The sequence below is a fragment of the Rhinolophus sinicus genome, chromosome 5, assembly GCF_057876585.1.
Source record: "Rhinolophus sinicus isolate RSI-liver-muscle chromosome 5, RSI-T2T, whole genome shotgun sequence".
Classification (NCBI taxonomy): Eukaryota; Metazoa; Chordata; class Mammalia; order Chiroptera; family Rhinolophidae; genus Rhinolophus; species Rhinolophus sinicus.
Window position 1 is genome coordinate 95,042,501 of NC_142505.1, and position 23,696 is coordinate 95,066,196.

At 38.6% G+C, this 23,696-nt stretch overlaps 1 protein-coding gene across 2 annotated transcripts in view; it reads right to left on the minus strand.

The window, feature by feature from the left end:
• The window catches only part of SOX30 (SRY-box transcription factor 30), a 24,212-nt gene extending 8,209 nt beyond the window's left edge, over window positions 1-16,003 (minus strand). The window contains exons 1-4 of one of the 2 annotated variants that reach the window (XM_019740378.3): window positions 14,992-16,003; window positions 13,143-13,382; window positions 11,715-11,894; window positions 3,900-4,389 (exon numbers count right to left, since the gene is read on the minus strand). In XM_019740378.3, the coding sequence (XP_019595937.3) occupies window positions 3,900-4,389; window positions 11,715-11,894; window positions 13,143-13,382; window positions 14,992-16,003 (1,922 nt within the window). The remainder of the gene's footprint in view (window positions 1-3,899; window positions 4,390-11,714; window positions 11,895-13,142; window positions 13,383-14,991) is intronic. The other variant, XM_019740387.3, reaches the window with a different exon arrangement.
• Between the last annotated feature and the right edge of the window lie 7,693 nt (window positions 16,004-23,696).

Here is a 23,696-nt window from a genome sequence, read left to right on the forward strand (position 1 = left end):
TAGATTGGAAGTAATAATATTGTTAAAATTTCCAAACTATCCAAAGCAATCTACGGATTCAGTGCAATCCTTATCAAAACTCCCACGGCATATTTCAGAGAAATAGAACAAACAATCTTAAAATTTGTATGGAACCACAAAAGACCCAAAATAGCCAAAACAATCTTAAGGGAAAAAGAACAAATCTAGAGGCATTACACTCCCTGATTTCAAACTATATTACAAAACTACCTTAATCAAAACATATGGTTTGGGCATAAAAACAGACACATAGATCAGTGGAATAGAATAGAGAGCCCAGAAATAAGCCCATATGTATATCATCAATTAATTTATGACAATGGAACTATGAATATACAACGGGGGAAAAAAATCATAGCTTCAATAAACAGTGCTGGGAAAATTAGATAGCCAGATGAAAAAGAATAAAACTTTATCCCTACATTACACCATAACACAAAAATCAATACAAATTGGATTGAGGACTTGAACATAAGACCTGAAACCATAAAATTCCAAGAAGAAAACATAGGCAGTGAGCTCCTTGATATTGGTCTTGGCAATGATATTCTGAATTTAACAACAAAAGCAAAAATGAACATGTGGGACTACCTCAAACTAAAAAGCTTCCACACAGCAAAGGAAATGGTGAGTTCAGCTGGGTATTAAATTGTTCATATTTAAATTCCGTATTTCTAGATAGTTATAGCAGAAGATATTTCATGTTCGCTAAGTCTATCATGTTTGAGGACTTTAAGTTCCCCCCTCCATAAGGGTTAGGCAAAAGATTGTACGTGTCTGTACACATGTATTATCATGTGAAGTGGTCCACAACTTTAGTCAAATTCTTAAATAGGTCTATAACGTAAACAAAGATTAAGGATAATTCCTTTTAACCTTTGATCTGTCGCCTGAAATTTTACAGTTAAGATGCTGTATATTCTCACAAATCTGGAAATTCTTTGGACTTACCTTCCCATGTATATACATACATATGATTATATTTTCTATATATTTCAAGTTAATAAATCCCCATTTGTCTTTCATATCCTTTCTATATTCATAATTGCAATGGACTTTTAAACACATTTATTTACTCAATGGCCAACAGAATGAAGATATTAGATATCGCCTTTGCATGTAAAAGTATAAACACTGCAAGGAAGAGGAAAAATGGGAGAAAGGGTAGGGGGAGAAAAAAAATACTAACCTAAAAAATTAATGTAATACAAAAAGAAAGTGTTTCAATAATCACCGTATGAAGATAGTTAAGATTTAAAGGAAGGAAGAAGATGTTAGCTCTCTGAGCTAGGGATCAGCACTTCTGAACGTCCATGTATTTTATAAAATGACTCCTTGATTAAACTGCATAAGCTCTCTGATTTTCACTCTAGATACACAGGGCAAAATAGACTGCTTGGAAAATATGTACATTTGATACATATTTGATATATATATCAAATGTCATTTCAATTATAGTATTGAAATGGTCAAATAATTCCACACATAAACAGGTTAGATTAGGGGAGAATATTCTTTATAGAATATTCTTTATAGAATATTCTGTTATCAGTTGGGAAAAGAGACAATAGAAAAATTGAGAGGCAATCAATTAAATTTGTCATATAGCCAGGCTGGATTTTACTGAAATATTCTATCTAAACAAGCATAAATAAGATTATTCATTTCTTTGGGGGAAATTATCATCATATGTGTATGCATACAGGGAGAAGTTAGAAAAGTAATCAAACCATATGATAATTTTGAAGGCTGGTCTTCTGTTTTGGAATACTAGCAGCTTAATGGTTATAGTTGACATACTGCTTTGACATTCTTAAATGAAATAAAATTCAGTACAATAGTACTAATTCACTTCATGTGGTTCCTCCAATAGCATCATTACTAATTAGCAATGTGGTATTAAAGATAATACTATAGTTTCTGTCTTCTAAGGGCTTACTTTCCAAAGCTTCCTTTTAAAATGTTCTTTGCATTATCAGATTATTTGTACATTAACAGACAACTCCTGTAAGCCTTGTCGTGAGTAAGGGAGATAAACTTCCTATAATTTTATCTGTTTACTATATAAGGAAACATATCCTGCCCAAACATTCACTTGGCTATATGAGTTTTTTTATTCAAAAGCACACATTTTCCATGTAATTCTCTGCTAGCAACTAACAGCTCCCAATCAAGAAGAACCATTATATTGAGAAGCCTTACTAATAAGTGGAAATAACGAACATGGAATTCAAAAGCAGATAGAAAAGTAAGTTTGACTACTGGCTCTCCCATTTACTAGCTGTGTGACCTTAACAAAGATATTTAACATCTGCTCAATTTCTTTATCTGAAAAAGTGAGGGAGTATTATACTCAAGTCCACAGGATTGTTGTGAGAATTACAATTGTCACAACAATCCTGTGACTTGGGTAAAATGCCTAGCTCTCAAAATGCTAAAAACAAAACAAAACAAAAATGACAGGGATAAGAATGAGATTGTGGGCACAGCCTCTTCTAGGTGCTTCTTTTTCTCCTGTCCTACGAGTAAGTGCTGTCCAAGCCTTGGCTGTATCACAAAATGAATTACGTAACACAGACAAAATTTCTGCAACTTTAGTTTGTGGACCTCGATGGTCTAACTAAGACTGATTGCAAACCTACTCATTTGTTAAATTCCAGCTATGTCCTTAGCACTCTTCTTATATCTAGAAAACTGTAAAATTCTCTAAAATTCCTATAAAATCTCTGCTCCTGGCAGATAGCAGTGAGAAGAGATAATCAAATCCTGGCCTTACAAGTCTCTTGAGGTTTGATTCCTGGAACTGAAAGATTTCTGAAAGCTGCTAAAGATAAAAAGAACCAACAGGGGAAAAAAAAAAGAACCACAGGTAGCAAAATCTCCCTTTCTCCTGATCTGATCCCCTACTTCCACTTTTTTTCAGTCCTGGGCTAAGGACTTGAAAGCAAGCAATCCCATTATGAATTGAAGCAACATAATATATATCTCAAAAGTTATTTTGTTAAAGCATTGGTATACCGAAGTGGGGAGTAGTTTTAATTTCTAAATAACAATACAATACTGGTATCAGACACATAACTCTCCATGTCAGCAGAAACTCTGTCTACACACTTAACAGCAATTGAAAAGTAGAGGTTGATACCACTCTATTAGGATGCTTGCAATTAAAGCAATTAAATTCTATCACTCCAAAATCAAAAGTGACAGATTTGTTTTCCCTAGATACTTCCCGATGGTAATCAATCCCTTGACTGGTGAGGGAAATTTTTTGGTTAAAAGGGGCACTGAGAGGGAGGGAGTGTAACTTTGGACAAGTCATCTAACCTCTCAGATCAAGTGCTCTTCTCTAGACCCTTGCTATTGGAATGTTGTCCACAAACCAGCAGAATTGCCATCGCTTGGGAGTTTATTAGAAATCTGGAAGACCAGGTCTACTATACCCTGGTATAGGATACTACTATACCCCAGACCTACTGACTCAGAAATCTGCATTTTAACCAGATCACAGGTGAGAAACAGAGCTTTATACAATAAGGGGGGTTGGCTAAACGATCTTAAGGTCCATTTTAACTAATTTTTCTCATGAATCAGATCTGACAACATTGGAGCCCATATTTCATGTGGCAACAGTCAGCTGGAGCTGAATAGCAGCTGCCCCATTAGATGGAGCAAGTACTCTCTTTGGCTCCCCCAGTCCTCATCTGCACCCCTCAAGTATTTATGTTAACTGCTTGGCCCCGATTCAGCCTCTAATTTAAATTACATTCTAAGCACAATTGAGAAAGTCCCTTTTTCAGTACAAAGGAGATGCCTTCAGAGGTAAACATTCATTGGCCGTATGTATTTGAAGGTGCAAGGAAAAGAAAAAGTTCATTTACCTTGATGGGAAGTAGTGAGGTCCAGGTAGGAAGTAAGGGTGATGAAAAGAGAAGCGCGGCGGTGTCCCAAACAGCGTGGCGGGGTGGCCAAGGGGAGGGGGCTGGCAGATGTGGGGGTGTGGGATAGGCGGGGCCTGGGGGATTGGAGTACTTCTGGGGCAAGGGGAAACACTGGGATACTCCTTGGGAGGTGGGAGGGTCGAGCTTGTGAATCTGACGTGCGCAGTACTTGCACTGGTTGGAATCCTGGTGCTCTGCAGAGAGACAGGTGTGGGTCTCTTCACAGAGCGGTTTTCTCCGGAATGCGGCTCCTGAGTGTCCGTTTGGGAGGGCCCAGCAAAGCGCTGTGGTGGGAGTGCTGGGCGCAGGGGCAGACTTGGAGCCTGGAGGGCCACCTGGGCAGTGCCGGAGACGCTGGGCTGGAAAAGTGTGACGGGGCTTGGGTGCTGGACTGCAGGTGTGGGCAGTTGGGTGGCAGGTGGGGCTTCACCTTTAGAAATAAAAATATCATAGGTCAGGCATTAATTAAGTCACTCCATGGTTTCTTTTTTTCAGTTGAATTTTATAAACTGTACAGCCAGAAGCCTTCACTAACCACCTTACCTAATAGCATCAGCACATCTACTTATCCCCTTTATGGCACTTTGAACAAACTGAAGTCATCTTGTTTACTTATTTTATACTTTGTGATTTCTCTTTCCCACCTAGATTCTAAGCACCATGAAAGGAGAGACCTTTTCTGTTTGGTTCACTGCTGTTATTTCCCTAAATTCTGCTTGACACTGAATGGGCACTCAACAACTTTTTTGATGAAGAAATAAATGAATAAAATTATTGAGTGATGGAGTAAAAGATGAATACACACAAATGCTGGCATACGCATATATATATATGTAAATGTTTCTAAAAGAAATAATATGAAACTACTGACTGGTTATTTTAAGGAGTGGTCATCTGGGAGAGGAGACAGGGCAGTTGAGTGGTAGGAAAAGCTAGACTTGCATTTTATACCTATAAGTTCTGTTTGAATTTTCTATTATCTACATACATTAATTTTATTTTTAATATTAATAGAGGTGTCAGCATAGTGGGCATGGGTCATTTTTCTTTCGTTTCGTGTACGTCTCTATATTAAACCAAATTATGAATGACATTTAATTTTTAGTTGAAAAAAACTAAGGAAACAATCAGTACAATTATTTCACTTTATTGTATTCAATATGAATACAGAGAGTAATTCTCAAGTGAGAATAGGACTTGCCACAGGTCAATTTATGACACATATGAAAGGAATATTATTGCAGCAGGGCACGATGGACATGGCAGAATTTTTAAAGGCAGGGGAAACTTTGATCTTTCTGTTTCTGAAGAAGAGAGGCCTGCTAACTGTGTTGCTGAATTATCCAAATGACACGCTTAGCCTAAATTTAACTAATCTTTTCCAAAGAAATAGAGAGAGAAGCCATAGCAATAGAGGCATGACCTAGTTTATTCCAAATGCAGTTCAGTCTCTGTTAATACAGAAGATTCAGTCCAAGAACAGACTCGATGGTTAGAAACGCCTCTGTCAGAGGCTCAGAGGAATGTTGAGCTTTGCTCAGCCTTGCCGAGTTAAGGCCTGTCTCTCCTGATAAGGCAGATAATACCCCTCTTGAACCTGGACATAGGGAAACAGGGATACATCCATCTGTTTCAAGATGGCCTCTGACCCAGTGAAGTAGAGGCAACACAGGAGCAGCGTGTAAATGAAACTGTCCTGATTCTCAGCTGATGGGCTTATGTGGACTAGGCCTCCCATCTGTGAGGCACAGGCCTTAGTCAGGCCTTTCCTGATTGATCAAGAATAATTTCCTTTCTCCTTGTTCCTGCACAGCCTGTAAATCTATCACTTACCAGAAAATAGTATAAATGTTTATTATTGTTTACATTTCTGCCAGCCCAACCACATCATGAAACTGGGAGTATGAGAACGGAAACTGTTTTATTCATGTTTATGTCCACAGTTTTTAACACAGAACCTGGTTAATAATAGCTAAGAACGGTATGACTAGGTGAGAGAAAGAACAAACTAACAAACAAGCCTATAGCTGATAGCATGTCTACCACTAATCTGGTTGAAAGGGATCTAAACTTCCTCTAAACAACCAAACCAGGCTGACTTATAAAATCTCTCCAAGTTTTATCAATTAAATAATCACTACACTCAAGACATCTCCTAAAAGTTACCTTTGATTCAGATTTCTCTGCCCTATACCCAGTACAAAAAGCTCTTAATTCTCAGAAGTTGAATGGTCTTTCTAGGCAAAGGAAACATAAATTACAGGAGCTGTACAGACCGATAATATTATCGCAGTTATTGAAGAAAGAAGGGACTCATCTTTTAGCTGATTCCAAATTTCTTTCCTACCAAAGACATTTTTATAAAAGAAGGGGTACCAGTGAGGCAAGGGGTGATAAATCATGCATTTATTTAATTAAACAAAATTTCACTAAGCAACTAATGTGTCAGCCTCTGTTCTGGTCTGAGGTCAAACATTAGACAGAGAGAGATATGGAAGTATAATGAAAATGTCCTGAACATCAAAATCCAGGTTGCTAAGCAGGAGGCAGTTAACATCTGCACCATCTAGTCATCTCTGATAAACTGTCAGTGAATAGAAAAGACTTACAGAAAAGGCAGAACTCGAACATATCAAACTACAGATAAGGTCTGAAGACTAGCCCATCACCTGTTTCCTCATCTTCTAGCACACAGCTAGATTACATTTCCCAGCCTCCCTGGCAGTTGGGAGTGGCCATGTGGCTGAAGGGCTACCCAGTGAAATGTAAGTAGAAGTGATGTGCACCACTTCTGAGATGGCCCATAAAAATCTCTCACACCTCCGTACACCTAAAACTAACGCAATGTTATGTCAATTATGTTTCAAACAAAAAAATAATAAAACAACAATTCATGATATTCCATGCTTTTTTCTCTTCTGCAGGTTCATGCACATTAGACTGTGGCCTTGGAGGCCACATCTTAAAGATGGCAGAATCACAGGGTAGAAAAAGCCTGAGTCCAGAAATCACCCCTTGGAAGAGAACCATCCACCATTCAGAAACACTTATTTTTGACTTTACATGGATAAAAAATAAATCATAATTATGTTTAAATTATTATGTTTTGGTGCTTGTTAAAGCAGCTAGCATATCTATAGACTAGTATGACAAGGACAAAAGAAAACATCATTAATAGTTTTCAATAATTCCTGCAAATCTCCTCCCATCCACCTCCAAAGACGAAGAGTCCATTGTCTGTGCTGAATAGACGAAGGATGCAATGAAGTTGTTCTTGTGTAATTGGGATGGATGAACAGTGAAGGAGTGAAGAATGGCAGAAACTGAAAACAGATCAGATTTCTCTATACGAAAAAGCTGTGTGGAGGTTAGTAAGAAGAAGAGGAGGACCAGCATATGGCTGAGGAGAGAGAACAGAGGCAGAGAGAAAAGGAGAGGTTAGAGAGATATAGAGTAAGAAATAAAGATAAAACGACAAAGAAGGGGAATGGAGAACTGGGAAGACCATTAGGCAACTGCTAGTAAGAAAAGTAGGACTTCGGGGAGAGACAAAGCAAGTGAGGAGCTCCAAGAAGAGTTACTGTACAGTGAAGCATGTGATTCCTCCTTCCCTTCCCCCTCAAGAAAACCTAAAATAAAGAGCTACATCACCTTCAAGGGATTTTCAAGCCAGATTTGCATCTTTTATGGACATAACACTTTGCTGGAATGGACCTCAAGACAGGGACAAGATCAGATTGGATGATAACAATATCAGAATGATGGAGATTCGGCTTGCTTTGCTTTGGTTTGGTTTGGGTTGATTAAGCAAGAAGTGGATAAACCAAAATGGCACCATATGTCTACCACCAACAAAATTAAAATAGTAGTAAACATTTTTTAAACTAAAAATTTAGAGAAAATGTATGAATTCAGGAGAGAGAAAGATGTCAACTGAGTTCAGATGTAATAAGGAAAACCAATTTCAGACTTGAGAAATAAAATGTAAAGAAGAAAATAATCTCACTAGAAAATTCATATATGTACAACGTGACACTTAAAAGCCAAGCTAAGATAAATATAATGTCTATCCAAGTTCCAGAAGCCTTTCAAATAAACAAATTTGAATACTTACAATAAAATGAAAATCCTGGCATAACTGGCATCGAAGACATTTTATAAAAGAAAGATATATGAAGAGAATTGTGGACTATCATGCTATAAGCACTTTCAGAAACTAGAAACAGGAGAAGAGCTTGGGATGTGGTGTTACACGTGAGAGACAGAGTAAACATTGGTCGTAGTAGGAATAATTCCAAACAAGATAGGTATTATAGAGTTCTCAAAGAGATAGTAAAATCAGTATTTGTATCAATCTTTTCTACAACTCTTATAAACTCTTTGACAGCAGAGACTGTAAAAATGTCTTTTTATTTCATCCCCAGCACACAGTTTGACCCATCATTGGTATTTAATAAACATCGGGTAGTGGGGGACAGGTAGATAGACACGCAAATATGGCACTGGAATTTACTATAGACTGAGAAGACATCTGAGATAGAAACATTCACCCCAATCAAGGGAGAACCAAATTACATGACCAGATTTCAAATAGATTGACTTAATGAGGCAGAAATGTGCTGGGATAATGTAGTTACTGGACAAATAAATGATTGTTTATAGGAACAAACAGCTTTAGAAGAATACACAGTAAAATGAAATAAGTTTGAGTGAGAACCAAATAATTGATATAACTAGAAAGTGCATGACTTCTGTATGTGAAATATTAGGCAGTAGGGATCATAACATTTTAAATTTAATATCCAAACATGAAAAGACCCCCAAAAACCTCCACCCTGGAGTTATTAGATTTTTGGAAACATAGATATTGGCTAGGAAAAAAAAGTTGACAAGGATACCTAACATTAAAAATTCATAGAAAAATGAAGGTCATTTTATATGATAATGCTAAAAACCCAGAAAGAAAAAAAATACACCTCAAAAACAGTCTTTTTAAAATGAAAAGATGCATAAAATGGAGAAGCCCAAGTGTGTAAGTCAGACACAAATAAAAATTAGGTAGTCCAAAGGAAAATTGAAGGAGTCACATTTGAGGAACCTCAAAGTCAATACTAACTGATTCTTTCAAGATTTTTACAGAATGAAGAGAATCAGTGGAATAGTCATTACAGTATTAAAGGCAACTGAAAGGAGAACAGAGAGATTCAATAAACTCCTTCCTACTAAATAAGACCTTAAGAAGATTTCTCAACCCTAATTCATTTCCATAGCATAAAGGTTAAGAATATTAGATCAATTGCAGTATAATGTCAAGCTCACAGAATGTTCTAATCCAAATTGACAAAATGAATATAACTAGACCTTGGGTGGCATTTACCTAAAAACTGTAGAGAGACTCAGTTAGAACTGAGAATATATTAGATAAAGTAGATACAAATTGTCTCTCTGCCAGAGAATTTTTGGAAAGTCAACATAACTCACTATTGCAAGTGGTGACCTTGAGAACTACGTATAGCTTGGCGAGCCTATTTTCTACATCTGAAAAGCTGGCAAAATCTATACAATATATTAATGCACAAAGGTTTCTAGAAAAAGTAGAGTAAATTGTTTCTATAAGAGATAAATCATACCTCACTAAATTGATTTCTACCATGGGAATAAAGCAAACAAGTTTAAAAAATAAAATTAGCATGACTTTATATTTAAAACATAATATAAAATTAGTTGAAAGAAATAAAAAAGGAAGGTATAAAAATTCACACCTGCAGATGATAAGCGATTAAAAGTATGATTCCCCTAGGGATTTGTGCTATAATGTGTACATATTTAAGTTTTATAAATGACTTACAAAATGAAATATACAGTGAAATTTCCAAATTTGCAAGTGATATATCAACTCCTGTAAGTAATATAATGCCGACCTGATGAAAACACATTAAAAGAACATATTTCAAAACTTAAAATTGGGCAGCAAAGTAACATAAATTTCATCATTAACTATTGAGATATATATCTGGGAAAACAATTCCCAAATTATACTTAAAAGGTAATAACTTATGTTTATCATTTGAGATTCAAGAAAAGAATCTTTACTGACACCACGTATCACCAAAAGTAAGAGACAGTGTGAAAAAATAGTGAACAAAAGATTACTATAGTGCCTTAATTTTAAGTACTGTTGTATATGCCTCTGAAATGCTTCCTATAATTCTCCCTGCCCTATTTAAATACAACATCATGGATGCAAGAACTCTGTCAACATTAGGAGAAAATCTTCCAGTTTCTATCTACCCCATATCTTTGCTCAGAATTCCATAAAATTAATACAGTCCACCTTCGGTATCTGCAAGAGATTGGTTCCAGGACCCCAGGGGATACCAAAATCCATGGATGCTCAAGCCCCTTATATAAAATGGCACAGGACCATCGGATACAGTTGGCCTGCCACATCCCCAGGTCAAAAACAGTATTTGCTGTTGGTTGAGTCCACAGATGCAAAATTAGCTGAGAAGAAGGGCCACCTCTATTTAGTGAAAAAATCTGCAAATAAGGGAATGCATGAAGTTTAAACCCATGTTGTTCAAGGGTCAACTGTTTGTTGTATAAAACTGTCAACTGCCTCAAATAAGAACATTATTAATAAATCTATTCCTGGGAAGAGAAAACATACAGCATTTCGCAGTGGATAGAAGCAGATGGAAGGGAGGTTTCAGACAAAGGGATTAAGAGAAGAAACAGATTGTGAAAGCAGAAATCATAAATAACAAAGTAGACAAAACAAGGTAAGTTAACACAAACATAGTAAAGCCTAGGTTGAAATGCACGATGAGAGGTGATACTGACAAATAGTGAAGGGTGCAAGTGCCTGGCTGTGCTGGAAAGAACAGGGATATGGAATCAGCTTTCTGCACCTTCCCTTTCAATCTAGACATCTTGAATGTGGCTTTGTTGTTATCAACTTCTAAAATGCTACATAGAAAACAAGTGAAAATGCCAAAGATTCTAATAAGTCAATTTTCAAGATTCCTAAACCTCTTAGCATACAGGGGTGCCCTTACTGCTGGGAGGAGCTGAGCAAGTGAATACTGGAAAGAGCAATAGTTTTAGGTAGTGAATGTGAAAAGCTCTGCCTAAGAGATGGTTAAAACAGGTTCTGGAAGGACCAATAATGGATAGCCTTATAACAAGTTAAGTTACTAGATTCTCAATTTTGGGTTCTTAAAAGCAGGAGACAGGGATGTTGTAAGGAACTGATAATAGGGGAGAATTTAGGGAAAGACAATATAGTGAACCAAACATTTGGTAGAAAATAGATTACTTTCATTGCTTTTCTAGAGCAGCAAGAGAACAGTCCTAACAGATCAGTCATCATTACTAAATTCCAGGACAGGATGCCTCAGACCCCATTAGTAAGGCATTCTTTAATGCCAGTAATAAAAAGATACTCCTATTTCCTATTGAATTACTTCAGGCATTTCCTACATTATCTGCCTAATCTGTGGGTTCATCCTGATTTGCTTAAAAGGTCTGAGGTTTTATACATGGAATATTTGCTACTCGGGCTAACCAAGTGCTTTGATGTGTACTGAAATTTTTTCTTCTCCAATTTAATGTTTCACTTTCTTCTTCATTTTGTTTTTTACTTAACATTGTTTTTCTAAATTCTTAAGCTAACAGAATCGAAATTTCAACTTAAGAAGCAAAATTTTCACACAGTTATTTAAAAATTCATAATCTACAATAAAACCAACTCACCAACTGGATGAGTGACGGTGTTCTGTAGGCTGGGAATTACCATAGAGTAGGTAGGTGAGCGATAAGGATAAATTGTTGTAGGATTTGTAGAGATGATATTCTGTGTGGTACCAGAAAATACACTGGAAACACTTAGAGGGAAGCGTTTTCGCTTCCCTGGCCGAGGCTGATAAACCCAACCTATAGAAGAAGATACACTTTTTTAAATTTGAATATATAGACCCTATTTAGCCTTTAAATAGTTCTTTTCATAGTAAGAGTCCAAAACACGTCTAAGATTTTTAAAAAGTTATTGTCTAAGGTATCTTTTCCAGTTCTATGATACTCTTTCTGTGCATTTTAGCATATATATCCATATAGCTCCTAACTAGTGGTCAATGTTGTAACCTGTAATTCAAAGGAAGAGCAAGGTCAAATGTCTTATATCCAAAGACACATACTGAATTTGTGGTTAAAGGCATTCAAGGCATTGAGTTTGAATCTTAAAGCTTTTCCTCTACCTAGAAAACAAGGCTCCAGTGAGACAGTATTCATCTCCTCCTGTTTCCTCACTTTTTATGAGATACAATTGTCTATATCTTACACTGAAATGGTCACTAACGACCAGTCATTATTTTTATGTCTAGTTCAGGAAGAATCACTCTCCTGGACTTGGCAGTCTCCAAGTCCACCAGCAACCCAATTTCCTTCCAAAGTCAGATGAGTGGCCTTATGGCAGTTGTAACCACTGTATAACTAGGAGAATCACTCGTTCCCTATAATCACTGCCTCTGACCATTCCCCCCTTAGAACCTTTGTGCTTGTGTTTTAGAAAAAATAATTCTTTTCCTACTATGCACAGTCACGTTGGCCTTACACTGTGCATTTACCAAAGCTTAATCTTAATGTCCTTACTGCTGGAGAGGAAATCAGAATTCATTTCAAACGACATTGTGGTGAGGATAAATGTATCAATCAGAAGGCACGACTTTGTTCTGATAAGCATATAATATTGAAATGGAGCATGGTGTTAACCCCTGCATTCTCATTGCTTTTAAGTGTGCAATGCATATTTTTTCTATTGCTATGATTTTAACACTTCATTTTCTAGTATATTTGCAAAATTATAGCCTAGAACTCTGGAGCTTTACCTCCATTAAGTTTATATCTACATATTTAACCCAAATCACAGTAAAACTGTATGTCCCCTGGTTTGCATTAGTTAGAAATATGAGACCAGATATCCCTCTAGTTGGTTCTGTTTAAGGAAACTTATGCTCAGTGTCAATTTAATCAGTAGTACAATATTAGCCATTATTCTCTTTATTGTACATATCAGATCAGAAAAGAATTACACATTTTTGTCTTTCAATCTCAACCTAACCTACTGTTTACCTAAATAAATTTAAAAGAAACCAGAAAGAAGCTTTGTTCATTTCCTTTCATTACCAGGAAATTCCTCTCTGTGTTTTTCTTTAATCTTTTGTGCTTCATCATAATAAGGTTTCTTTTGTTCTTCACTAAGTTTGTTCCATTCTAACCCGAGCTGGACACTGATTTCTGCGTTGTTGGCTGCTGGGTTAGCTTTGGCGAGTGCTGGCCGGTGGATCCTTGCCCAAACCATAAATGCATTCATGGGTCGCTTCACATGACCATTTCTGTCTTTACTGAAGGGAGTATCTGGTATTCCTACATGACAAAAATTAAGAGACTAATTAATGTGACACATACACGCAATTTGAAAGTGAGGTGCCCCTCCATCTATATCTATTTTTTAAATATCTGGAGAAAACATACACTTCAATATAGCCAAAGAACACCAGTATTCCAGAATTCCTCATAACCCCTGAACTCAGCATTCTAAGTTGTAGCTTAGAATGACTCCTCTTTTCCTCAGAAGAATAATATTGTTGAAGATATTGTGGAAGAAATAATGTTGAAGACACAGTAAACTGCTGGCTTATTCTTTGAGTTTTATTAATAACTCTTACAATAATTAACATGTAATTTATTTCCCATTAAAAATATTCTATCAGTGGGGGACAGTAACTAAGACTTTTTCATGACTATTGTCCCAGCACTAGGTAGGCGTTCTTAAATGTTTAAAGGAAGTGATTTATATGCCACTGTAGTGCCCATTCAAGTAAAAATATTATAATACTATATTAGTTGTATTTCATTATGAATGTGAAGCTGCTGCCAAGTGGGTCATCAACATTAGTCCCATGTCCTGAGAGAAAAACAAGAGAAAAATAATAAAAGTGACTTTTTGAGAGTCACAGATCCAGCTGAAATCACAATAAAGGAAGCTGGCTAAATTCACATCTCTTACATAATTCATCAAAAATAACTGTCTATAAACTTCTTATATTGTTTCTCTTTGTTTTAGGGTTACTTGATATATAATAAAACTTTTTAAAAAACACAAAGGATGAAATAAATATTATAAAGAAAGCTTTCCCTTCCTCTCCTCTGGAAAATATAAACAAAGTTTAAAAACTGCTGAAAATAAAAGCATGAGGGTGGGATGGGGAGAAAGAATAAATATAAAATTGAATGAAAATATGAAGATTAATATGACTTTCTATGACATTCATTGGCATAATGTTTTCTCTGAATTAAACATTAAAATAAGAATTTTCTAACTATATATTTGGAAATGGATAAAAATATCTACTTGCAGTTGTCATTTCTTTGAAAAAAAATTTCTAGCTTATTCTACAGTATTTTCATTTTCAATATTTTTCTAAGTCCTTAGCTTGTAGAATACTAAAATGTTACATTTAATCATGTACTATTTTCTCCTAGAAAAATGTGTACTGTTCATTTTTAAAGAAAAAAAAATCACCTCTAAATTCAGTAAAACGTTCCTATTTAACCATTTTTTCATTAAACATCATTTTTTCTTCTACTTCTTGATACACATAAAAACATTGAGCTACTATAATACAATATTTTAAAATGTTGATTATCTGTAGCATATAAACTGAGGGCTTTGTGTTGTCTAGCAAGAATATTTCTATTTTGGTATATTAATAGACATTAGTCACATCTAAATCACAACTTCACTGGGCCTTAAAATAGATTTTTTTTTAATGTTTGGGAATCTTTAATGGGTTAGTGTATTTTACTGATATACGTACAAGTCAATCAGAAGTAATACCTGTGCAGACTCTGCCCTGAAAAGAATCAGTTCCATGATTTTACTTTTCTAGTTTAGGCTTCTGAACTGCTGACATGTCAGCTATGGGTCAACAAAGACGAAATTTGTAAACCACATTCCCCTGCTGTCTAATACCTGCATCTGAGGGAAGCACGGTGAGCGGGACATCTTTGGTTTCAATTTTTACAGAAGGCTCCAGTAAGGACTGCATTTTAATAGGCACTGGTGTCAACGGGACCTTGGTCAATCGGATCAGCTCTGAAGTTGGAGGTCCCTGAAACTGGATCCGTGCCCCAGGGGGGACGGTATGGAGAGTCAAAGGGATCCTGAGATCTTGCTGGTGCGGCCCAAAGGCGCTGGACGGCTGGGCCAGGATGACCTCCTTGCTGCCATGGACCAGTCCATTAGACGCGGACTCCACGCCAAGCCTGCAATCCTCGTGGAGTCTCTCGGGCTCCTCCGTTTTGATGATTCCTTCTCTGACGGCAGTCAAGCTTTTGCCTTCCCCGCCTTTCACCTCGTCCCTCGTGACCTCCTCCGCCTCCAATTTGCCCTTCTTCTCGTCCCATCGGCAGCTGTCGAGAGCCAGCCCAGGGCCTTCCACCTTGGCCGCCCTGGAGGCCCTATGGCTTGCCTCGATGGCCCTCCCAGGCCCCGCCGAAGGATCCAAGCTAGACCCAGGCTCCTGCTTCTCGGCCTTGACGTGCAGGGCCCGGGGCTGCATAGGATGCAACTCTGGACTGCAGGGTGCGCCCTCCGACGTGGGTGGCAGCGGTGGAAGCAGCAGCAGCTCGGGTCTCAGCTGTAGCAGTCGCGCCTGCGCGGGCGAGGCGGCGGCGCCTTCGTCCCAGGCCGGGGGCAGTGGTGGCCCTGGCGACAGTAGCAACACCTGCTCTGGCTTCACGTGTAGTAGCCGCCGCGCCGAGGGCAGTACGCCCGACGCCGGAGCCTCCCCGCACGACGAGGCCACGGTCGCAATGGCGGCTGCGCACGGGGCGGGCGGCGACGAAGGGGGCTCGACGGCCACTGCCCGAAACGCGGTGCCCTCGACTGGCAGCGGGGGCGGAGCTGGGCGCAGTGGGCGCGGCGGGGTCGCCCGCGGCAGTTGGCGGGGCTGAGGCGGTGGCTCTGGCCTGGCTCTCTCCATGGGGGGTTGGGGGGGAGGGGGACACCCTGGCCTGCTCCTGGTCAGGATTGTGAGCTCAGCCGTTTGTTGGTGACTTTCCTCCTCCCCCTTTCGGTTAAGACCCTTCCAAGGCCTTTGCTACCCAGAACCCTACGCGGTTCAAAAAGCAGCCCTCCGTCGTGGCCTCGCCCAATCACAAGCGTCCCAGTACCCCCCGCCTGCCAATCGCAGGTGCGTTCTCCGGCTCCTCCCACCCTGTGCTCTTGCCTCGTGCAGAGCCCTCGAATCACCCGCGATGGCCAGAGCTGTGGCACGTGCTGCCCATTTTCCCTTCCCTGACTCTTCCTCTCTTCCGGAATTCTCTTCGGGCCGTTGTCCTTAGTTACCCCCGCCCCCGCCCAGAGTGCCCGACAATGGCGTTGCCCAGGAAACTGCGGTTCCACGCTGCTGAACTCCAAGTGGTAAAGTCACGTGAGTCCCCTGCGCGGGCTGAGTAATGGAGCCTTGTATGCGCGGTTTGTTTGCGCTGACAGAATACACAATGGGCCCTGAGCATCACTGGAAAAGGGGGAAATTCTGTGACTTCTCAATAATCCCATTAGTTAGTTGATTCCCTTACTGGAAAGGGAATTTGACTTTGTGTGATTACTGTGTTAGTTAAACTTTACATTAATCACTAGCCCTGTGGGCCCTACTTGTAAAATACGTCTAAAATTCATCCACTTTTTCTTTCCTCCTCCATTGCTTTGTTCCAGCTTCCATCATCTTTCGCCTGGGTACTGCTGTAGCCCTGCACACAGACTCTCTGCTTTCCACTCTTGTCCCTTACACGCTAGCTGCCGGGGACCTCCCCAAAATACAAATGTCCTATCACACCTCAGGCTCCTAAATCTTGGCTCCCCATTGGCCACCTGACAAAGGCCTAGAGTACTTGTTAAAGCCTATAGAGCTCCAAATAGCTTGGACTCTAGTACTACTGCTATTCACTACTCTAGCCCTGGCCCTGTGGGGTCCAGCCACACTGGCTTCTCATCATTCTTGCTCCTACCTCAAAGGCCTTTGGATATGCCACCAATGCTTGTCCTCCCTCGTGTCTCCTTAAGTCCGTCAGCTCATTTTTCAAAATTGCAGCTCAGCTAGCACTTCCTGGGAGAAGTACTGTCTGACTGAAAATCAGATCAAATCTCCTTTATGTAGTCATACCTCCATCACTTCTTGTAAAGCTCTTACCACAATTCGTAATTTATATACATATGTAATGTCACACTATTCTGCTGCCTCCCCCACTTGACTATCAACTCTTTGAGGGCAGACTGTGTGTGTTTTGCTCACCACTGAAACCCCAGCGCTGACCATAGAGACATTCAACAAATACTTGTCAAGTGAATAAGGACTGCCACAGTCTAATGATGAAATAGTAATAATCACTACTTACTCTAAGGGCTTACTGTTTTGCTAGGCTCTGCTCCAAGTCCTTTCCATGCCTGTGCCTCTTCTTTTACAAGGACTGTGTGTATTTCCATTAAATGTCACCAAGAAAAAGAAATCTTGTATTAACATTTGCTATATTTCTAAAAGATGTCCTAACTAAAAGCGATAGATTTATCTTGATGCAGATGATTTTTTTTAACCAAGACAAGTTATCTCTCAGAAAACCTGCCCCAATTCTCTTTCTAATCCCTGTTGTCAAATGTGGCAAACAGTTCTTATATCAGGCAAGTACACAAGGGCAGTGGTTCTCAAAGTTCCTATCTCAGGAACCTTTTATGCCCACAGAAATGATTGAAGATCACAAAGAGCTTTTATTTATGTGGCTTTATCTATTAATATTTGCCATGTTATAAATAAAAACTGAGACATTAAACAATGTTTTGTTATCAATTCATTTAAAATATCAATACTAAATCCATTACATGTTAACATAACACATTTTCATGATAAAAATATTTTCCCCAAAATTAGAAGGGTGGCATTGTGAACCAATGTCTGACTTAATTTAAAACAAAGCAAAACAAAACAAAAAAACAGTTGTATTCTCATGTCTTTTTCTGCATTTAATCTGTTGTCGAATTGATGTGCTGTATAGACTCTAGAAAGCTTCACTGTACACTCATGAGAGAATGAAGTGAAAAAGGCAAATATTGTCTTAGAATTATTCTGCAAATTGTATTAACCTAGCAGATCTCTGGGTCAGTCCCTGAACCACACTTTGAGAACTGCTGAACTAGGGTTTAACCGAAAGAGCCAAGTACAGACATAAAGGCTGATGAAACACAGAAAAATAAATCAAGTTAGTGTTGATTTTGTGCAAGTCTAATTCATATTCCAACCTGAATTAGTAATTTAAAAAAAGTGACATGACAATTCTCTGTGACAGCAATGTAAACAGTATACAGGGAGTGTGTTTTCAACGGAAAAGCAATCTTTTTTTTTTAAAAAAAACAAACAGCTTTATTGTAAGTATATAATTAAAAGTAAAATTCAGTGAGTTTAAATACATTTATAAAATTATATAACCATCACTCAATCCAGTTTCAGGACATTGTCTTTTAATTTACAATGTTTTGTAATTTCCAGTGAACAGTTCTGCATTTCTTTTGTTAAATTTATTTCTGAATATTTTTTGATGCTGTTGTGAGTGTAATTGTTTTCTTAACTTCATCTCTAGTTAGTTGTATATTGATTCTATATTCATATTTTTTTGCCTTGTTGCACTGCATGGAAGCTCCAGTTCAATGTTGAACAGAAGTGGTGACAGTGGACATCCTTGCTTTGTAACCAGTGTTAGGCGCAAAGCATTGTCTTTCATCTTTAAGCTTGATGTTGTGTAGCTTTCATGTAGCTGCCATTTATCAAATTAAAGACGTTTTCTTCTATTCCTTGTTTGTGGAGAGCTTGATCCTGAATGTTTGTTGGATATTACCAAACGCTTTTTCTACATCTATTGAGATGATCATATGGCTTTCCTTTGTTCCAGGGGTCAGCAACATTATCCAGAAAGGGCCATATAGTAAATATGTTTTGGTTTTGTGAGCTATATGATCTCTGTTGCAACCAATCAACTCTATTGTAGTATGAAAGCAAGTATAGACAACATATAAATGAGTGGGGGTGATTGTGTTTCAATAAAACTTTTTTTACAAAAACAAAAGGTATTCCAAATTTGGCCTATGGCTGTAGTTTGCTGACTCCTGCTTTATTCTATTAATATGTGCAATACATTAATTGATATTCAGATGTTAAACTAATCTGCATTCCTGGATAAACTCCACTTGGTCATAATGCATAATCCTTTCTATAAATTACTGGATCCAATTGCTATTTTGATAAAGAATTTTAGCATTTATATTCATGAAGAGTATTTGTTTATAGTTTCTTGTGATATCTTTGTCTGCAGCTTTGGTATCAGGGTAAAATGAGCTAGAAAATGTTCCCTTCTCTTCTATTTTTGAAAGGGTTTGTGTTTGATTGGTATTATAATTCCTTAAATGTTGATAGGATTCGCCAGTAAAGAAAGTCATCTGGGTGTGGACTTTCCTTTGTAGGAAGATTTTTAAATATCTCAGTTAACTAATTTCTTCATTTGATAAAGGTCTATTCAAATTTTATATTTCTCCTTGAGTCAAGTTGATCATTTCTGTCTACGAATTTGCCTATTTTAACAAAGTTGTCAAATTGTTGACACAAGATTGTTCATAATATTCCTTTATAATCCTTTTAATTTCTGTAGGGTTCAAAACGTTTCCTCTTTTCATTCCTAATTTTGGTAATTTGTATCTTTTCTTCTTCTTGGTTATTTTACTAAAGTTTTATCAATTCCATAGATCTTTTCAAGGAGCCAACTATCAGTTTCCCTGATTTTCTCAATTATTTTGCTGGTTTTTTAAAAATTGATTTCTGCTATGGTCTTTGGACTTGGATTAGGAAATAATTCTTCCCAAGCAAATTACTCAAAAATTACTAGATTTCCTTTTACCTTTAATTTCCATTGCTTAGGAATGAATAACTATATAAGCTAAATAGAAAGTCAGTTCACATTTCAGGTTTCACTTTTATATGGGCATGAAGATTTCAAATTCTTTTCAATAAACCACCCCAGGCACTGGAAAAATTAAATTAAAACATGTCTGCCTGTATCAATTTTGCTACCAATTTATGGTCCATTCAGGGCCAAATTATTATGAGGCACTCAATATGCAGCCCTATAAATAACTCGTAGTTAGTTATGTGGTGGAATTTGTACTTCATTGAACATAATTCTGTTCCTGTATCAATAATAATATTTATATCCATTCAAGATAGCACAATGCCTTGCTTTTTCTAAAAAGGATTAAAGCTCTTTGTGACGATTTAGGACCTCAAAACATTTTATGGATACCAAGTTCTTTGTTTTTCTTTTCTTCATCTATCTCATCTTTTTAATCAGTACCGCATATCTAAAATATTGAAGTAGATTCTCAGTTGGCTAGCTGCCTCTGGGTTTTCTTCACTCTCATTTACCCTTCACACCATAGCCAGATTAATTTTCCTAAAATACCATTAGATAGATCAAGGCCAAAGTCCTTACCTTGTACTTAATATCTTCACGTTTCATTTTGTGTCTTATAGTTTTTTACCATTCCCTACTTTCTCTGTCTTTGTGGGTCTTCACATGTCCCTCAATCTACTTTGCATATATTACGCACATTCCTGAATTTATGCCAAATGTCATCCTATTTTTTTTCAAGTTCATCTCATCTATGTGAATTGCATTTTGATCCAACTTAAACCTGATAAACAAGATGTTAAGTGGGATTTTTCCCACTTGTTGCTCTGAAATTGTACCAGAGGTCCAGAACTGAGAACATAAGATGTGAAGTAGCCCATTTCTAAGTTCAAAGAGCCCCTACTAGTTTGGGGCCAGCTACCACCCTGAAAGGCTTGTTGGAAAAAGCCAGAACCATACCTGCTCTATCTATCTATTAATCACCTTCCTACCCTGAGGTGATACAGGAATGGGACTGAGAGGGAGAAAGTTGCCTGCAATGGCGGAGCACAGTGTTCTTGACCAAAATTTGAATACCAGTACTAACACATTTTACTAACCTGGAAGTTATGGGATCTGGCCAAGATTCTTTCACGGAATTGCTAAGCAGCAAGAAAGAGAACATGAGAGAGCAGTTAACTGGGGAAAATGAGGTTATTATTTATTTTTACCCCAATGAATTAAGACTTCTAAAAACCCAATTTCATATACAAAAAAGGAAATTATTGGCATAATAGCTCAACAAATATTTATTGGTTGCTTCCCATGTGCCAGGTATTGTTTTAGGCATGGGGGATATAGCTTTGAAAAATATTAAGCAAGGTCCCTGCCCTCCTGGAAATTGTAAGAGTCCAGGAGAAGCACTGGCTGCAGGCATGATGCCCAAGGTCATCAGAAATATTTTTCTCCATCTCTCCAATGGTTCCCTTTGTATTGGCCTAATTCCTATGGGCATGCTCTTCCTTCTTGAAGACAATGTGGCCACCAGTGTAGTTATTCTAATAGGAAGAGAGTCTGTTTTCCCAGTCCTTCTAGCAGAGTGCCAGACAGTCTCGATGGCCTGGCTTGTCAGGTGCGCATCTCTGAACCTGGCTGGTCAAGTCTTGGTTATTGCTGAGGCCACCACAAATATGTGTGCTGTGTTCACTGCAAAGAGGACAAGCAGGGGCTGAAATCTAGTGCAGATCGTACTTACCAATCCTTCGCCTGATGCATGCCTATGTCTGCCAGAGAGGGGGCCTTTCTGTAATCCAGTGAGACACTACAGTGGTTCTGGTCATGTGCTCACCTCAGAGCAAAGGTGAGATCGGCTTATCCCCACATGAACCAAATGGTCTGAGGTTGAGGAAAGGACAGTTGGGGTGCCATTGTCAGAAGACAGAAAAAGGGATGCTGGGCAGGCAAAAACCACAACTTCAAAACCATGACAGAATGAGGCAGCCTGTTCCTGGAAACATGTACTGTACATTACTTCCAGCCAGAAATTTGATTAGAGTGGTTTAGAGCAGGGAAGGAGACTATAGAGATAAATTATTCCTTCTTCTTATCCCCTCCACCCTGAATTTCATTTACATAATGCAGCTCTTAGTACAAATGAAATGAGTCAGCATCGGGGAAGGCAAACTGAAATATGACTTCCATACTAAAGACAATTTTTTTCTTTTTGTCAGCCTCAGTGAGTAAGTGACCTTTTTAGTAACAGAAAATTTTTAAAAATAGACATCAGTGTTCAGTTAGGTCATAAATATCTGTTGTGTACAGGATTTTTAAATTATTTTTAATTGTGGTAAAATACATATAATGTAAAATGTACCATCTTAACCATTTTAAGTGCACAGTTCAGTAGTGTGAAGTATATTCATATTGTTGTGCAACCAATCTCCAGAACTCTTTTCATTTTACAAAATTGAAATTCTACACCCATTAAACAACTCCCCTTTGCCCACTCCCCTTATCCTAATAACTATCACTCCACTTTCTTTCTTGATGAATTTGACTACTCTAAGCACCTCATTGAGTTTCCAGAATCATATAGTATCTGTCTTTTTGTGACAAGCATCATTACCACCCCTCTCCCCACCCCCAGTACAACCCAGACCCATTACTGAAGGGCTTGGAGTGGGAGGCCCTGGGTCTGCTCTTTCATGCTGCTCCCACTCCAGCACTGTGGAGTGGAGGTGGGAGGCATGGCCTGGATCTGAGGTCCTCTGGATCAGCCCTTCTTTTCAAGGTTAATTCTTGTCCCATTGAAGTCTGGGCTGGGGTGTAGGAGAGGCAGAGGCCTCCTTATATAACTGGCCTTCAACCTGGTGGTGGGAAGTCTTCTCTCTTCCTGCTTTGACGTGGTGTATGGTTGTCCTGGGGCCATTTTTAGCATTAGGTCATTTAGGATCTTTGAAGAGGAGCAGCCATAGCTCCTTTGGTTCTTCCAGCTTTGTCTCCAAATCCCCTCCAGGAGGGGTGACTTCACTTGCCCCGTGACCTCATAGGTAGCTACCAGCTCCTGCCTTCCCCTCTAACTACTGAGCTCCTTCTTATGGGACTGATGGTGATGATGACTTTTTCCAGGCCTCAAAGTCTAGGGAGAACTGCAGTGAGATGTGCCCATCCTTTCCTCAGCACATCACATGGCTGCTCCTTCTCATCTACTGGCCTAGGCTGCTCCAGAAACCTCCGAGTATAATGTAGTCAGTGATCTCTACATTCACATACAGTCCCAAACTTGAAGGGAGCGGGAGAGATGATACCTCTCATCATCTTCCAGTGACTCTCCTGGTGCCTTCCTATGGTGGCAGCACCAGGCAAACTCAGCAGGTCCGCAGCTGGAACGTGAGGAAGCAGTTCTCCCTTCTTGTCTGCAGTTGAAGGCATCCCCCTCCCCCACCTGCCACTACTTGTCCTGGGGGTGGGGTGGGGGCTGAAGGCAGGTGGTGGAAGAAGGAAGTATGGGGAGGGAAGAAGTAACATCCTATTGCTTTGCCATATATCTGTATCTATACCGTGTTTCCCCGAAAATAAGACCTAGCCGGATAATCAGCTCTAATGCGTCTTTTGGAGCAAAAATTAAGACCCCGTCTTATTTTACTGTAAGAGGGGGTCTTATATAATATAAGACCGGGTCTTATATTAATTTTTGCTCCAAAAGACGCGGCTAGGTCTTATTTTCAAGGAAACAGGGCATCACCTATA